The sequence below is a fragment of the Triticum aestivum genome, unplaced genomic scaffold (assembly GCF_018294505.1).
Source record: "Triticum aestivum cultivar Chinese Spring unplaced genomic scaffold, IWGSC CS RefSeq v2.1 scaffold40355, whole genome shotgun sequence".
In the NCBI taxonomy this organism is placed as follows: Eukaryota; Viridiplantae; Streptophyta; class Magnoliopsida; order Poales; family Poaceae; genus Triticum; species Triticum aestivum.
In genome coordinates this window covers 1-3,745 of record NW_025226030.1, presented here as the reverse complement: position 1 = coordinate 3,745, position 3,745 = coordinate 1, and the positions used below count along the sequence as shown (strand labels likewise).

General features: G+C 38.4%; 1 protein-coding gene across 1 annotated transcript; it reads left to right on the top strand.

The window, feature by feature from the left end:
- Nucleotides 1-857: 857 nt before the first annotated feature.
- Nucleotides 858-3,745, top strand: LOC123172447 (mannose/glucose-specific lectin). Its single transcript, XM_044589413.1, has 5 exons — nt 858-916; nt 1,404-1,613; nt 1,732-1,995; nt 2,233-2,442; nt 3,181-3,745. The coding sequence occupies exons 1-5, from the start codon at nt 902-904 to the stop codon at nt 3,460-3,462; spliced, it is 981 nt and encodes a 326-aa protein (XP_044445348.1). The 5' UTR covers nt 858-901; the 3' UTR covers nt 3,463-3,745.

Genomic DNA, 3,745 nt, shown 5'->3' with positions numbered 1-3,745 from the left:
TTCGTGGATGCAACCAATTTTGTAAGCTTGAAAACCATCAAGTGGTAGCTAACCTTGGACAATATAACAAACTTTGTCTTTTTTTGCGGGACCACACTTTCCATACTATCGAAATGTTTGAATCTACATCCCGCCAGAGCCAAGCACCAACCTTGTTGATGAGAGGTTCGATATGCACTTCTTTTAGCATCACAAAATGTAATGTGAGGTGGAGGTAAGTGCGGGGGAAAGAACCAAGGCAAACCGATGCAGCATGACAAACTTTAGTATGGATCCCGTCACAGTTAATTAGGAAGACATGCTATGCTTTCTCCAAGTTTGGTCTGAAGGTCGCCTGCAGAAAAATGGTCGAGAGGGTGGAGTTGATGGCCACAAGATTTCTGACCAAGGGGCTGAATTTTTTTAATCGTCAGTGTAAAGAGAACCCCTAAACTACACCTACCAGACCCTAAAAGGCTATAGGGTTGTGTGGTGATGATGGTCGATAGTGGTGTTGAAGTACATGGGCAAAATATAGTAAAGCCCTCTCTCATGGGCGATCTACAATTGTGGATTTCGATTTAAAGCACAATCAATAGAATCGAAAAAAGAATTGATCCAAAGAACTGTGAATTTTGTAAAATTGGAGTTCTAATTTGGATTTGCCCATGTAGTTCAACTCATGACAGCCAGAACGGTGTAACCATAAATTTGTAATTGATATTTTACTCTTTTTCTTGAGCACACCTTTGAATTCATGCCATGTTTTATTCATATATAGTTTACATTTTATAACAATTTTATACAATTGGATTTTATGTAAACCAAGTATAAATTCTGATACTGATGGATGATGGTTGGACTTAATTTGCAGGAGAACGATGGCGTAGCATGTGCTAACCCCAAGTTACAAGGTGATGTAATGGATCTGGATAAGGTGAGCTCTCCGAGAATTAAAATTTGACCACTATCTCGTGTCCAAATTTACTTTGCTGCCATAATTGTGTTTCAGCAAGAATTAATAAACAACATACTACCTCAATTTCAAATACATTCTGTACTACTAGTTTTTCGTTTCGGTATTTTAGAGTATATCACGTGCTCAAAAATCAAGGCGTGTCAGCCATTATATGCAGTAGCGTTTATGACTAGCCACTCCTTGATCGAATACATAAGTCTATATAACCTCTCGTAAGTCCTAACTCTTCCTTGATATGCACAATTCTTTCTAATATGCAAAACAGAGGTAGTATAATGAGCTTAACATATTTATTGATGATGAAAGATTTCATAAAATACATGGTACCAGTCAAAATTGGAATGTACTTATTTTAACTGTGCGTATAGAGCTAATTAATTCATGTTATTTATCAGTTAATGTTTATTACTCCTAATTTTATGATTCATTTATTTGCTCATCATAGGCACTAATGATGAAGATTGGGCCGTGGGGAGGGCATAGCGGTTATCTTAAGGACATCAAGGAGGCACCCCTATGCCTAAACAGTGTCACAATCCGCAGTGGAAAGGTTGTATATTCCCTTGCATTTTCCTACAGTGATGGCCATGGAAAGCAGCACCATGCAGGCCCATGGGGAATATGCGAAAGCTTTTCTTATGGGAGGTTTGATACGGTGAGTGTAGATGTTACTCGAGATTTGTTTTCAAGAAAAGACGAAATGTGTGTCTATCGCGATCTCTTTGTATCTATGGACTATGGCTAGGCTGGTAATCATTTGTCTTCTCTTATAGATTCAGCTAAGTTCCTTCGAGTTTTTGGCTGAAATTTCTGGAACCATTGGTTTCTCTACCCAATATTCTGCCAATGTGGTAACGTCGATTAAATTTATCACCAATGTTGGTTCATATGGACCTTTTGGAGCTGGAGGAGGAATTCCTTTCCATAGTCCACTATTGGGCAAAGGCAGTATTGTTGGCTTCTTTGCTCATGTTGGGAAGGCGCTAGACGCAATTGGTCTCTATGTGAATTCTGAGAGGCAACCAACAAGAGAAGCGGTACCAACTTACTTGTAGTGAATTCTGTTTATTTAATTACTTTTAAATAGATTTTTGTAATACACTTACCATGTACTCTCTCCGTCTCATAATATAAGAATATTTTTCAAGCTAACATATCTTGATTTTCTTTATTATGGGGCGGAGGGAGTACCATATATTAAAGAAGAAGTTCGGTACAGATTGTTTTAAAATTTATCATTACTTTGACATTTGTTAATCTGTTGTACTCAACAGGTTTCGATTATGAAAGTTGGCCCATGGGGTGGCAGTTCTGGGTTGTGCAATGACGTGGCAGTGTTACCCCAGCGTCTTGTAAGTGTGGTGGTTCACAGTGGCGAGGTAGTCAATTCGCTTTCGTTCACATATAGTGATTGCAATGGACAAGTGCACATTGCCGGGCCATGGGGACGGACGGTTGAGTCTCATGACGGTAGTTCTCATCAGGTGAGAGTATCGGTCCTAGTAATAACTTGTTACAAAACAATGCTTTGTTGTTGGGTTTAATGGATGATTTAATGCTTACTAATGGCATGTATGCTTGAGCATATTCATGTAATATTCACAACATGTAGGCGATGTCATATGAAAAGATGTCATTCCTTGAAAAAATATGCTTTCCATTTAGTGAACTTTCACACCTTCTGAGAGTGTGTCAATCCCTTTAACATCACTTGGTGATTCTCTGGCTGGAGTTAAATCATGCGACTAATAGTTAATTTGGGTACTGCATCAATTATCTTTTTCTTGGAAAGGAAGGCAAAACCTATCAAGCACTCCATCCTCGGATGCATAGAACCATAATTTTAGTGAACAAGTTAAGATGACATGCATCAAGATCGAACGTATCAGCTTACAAAACACTCCCTCTGTAACAAATATAATATGTTTTGGATATTTCAATATGGACTACATACTGACTGAAATGAGTGAACAAACACACAAAACGTGTCTATAGTCATCCGATTCACAAAAAAATTAGGACATCTTATATTTGTGAACGGAGGGAATAGAAAAAAAACAACTCTAGTGGAGAATGTTTGCCTCTGAAATAGGCAGCATAAATATGCGCCGTTTCTATCGCCTGTGTCAATCCATATTAACTATATTACCATGTACAAATAGCTTTTTTTCCGAGAACATGTACAAATAGCTAGTGTGATAACCAAATTTCTTCACTTGTAGATTCTTCTCGGGGATTCAGAATTTCTGATGGAAATTTCTGGAACAGTTGGTCCGAGTCCTGACCATTCAGATGTTGTATCGTCACTTTTATTTGTCACCAATGCCAGTAGCTATGGACCATATGGACAAGGAGGGGGGACTCGCTTCCAAAGTCCACGTCAGAGAGATGCTGTCATCGTTGGCTTCTTTGCCAATGGTAGAGAATTTATTGAAGCAATTGGTGTCTATTTTAGCCCACAGGAGGGGACAAACGAAGAAGAGGTACAAAATTTCTTCCCTTGAATCCTGTGTGCATTATGTTATATATATGGTCTTGTAATCTGGAAGTGCATGTGGAGTCAGCAGCACCATGTGCAAGCATGACTGCACACTCCTTTTCTGAAATTTCCTTCTATATCCCTGGATAAGAAGGTAATTCTTTGTATGCTAATTATTCAGCAATTTTCTATACAACTATATTTGGGTTTGGATTCCAAGTCTGTATATCCCAGTAATTAACAGATTTTTTTGGCCTACATAAGGTTTCCAAGGCCATTTTCTGTGCATAGATAGCACCTTTTTTTTT

Excerpts from the sequence above, each read along its gene's own strand:
- LOC123172447 (XM_044589413.1), top strand. Across the intron at positions 1,614-1,731 it reads CTTATGGGAGGTTTGATACG|ATTCAGCTAAGTTCCTTCGA; the intron begins GTGAGTGTAGAT and ends CTTCTCTTATAG. Across the intron at positions 2,443-3,180 it reads ATGACGGTAGTTCTCATCAG|ATTCTTCTCGGGGATTCAGA; the intron begins GTGAGAGTATCG and ends CTTCACTTGTAG.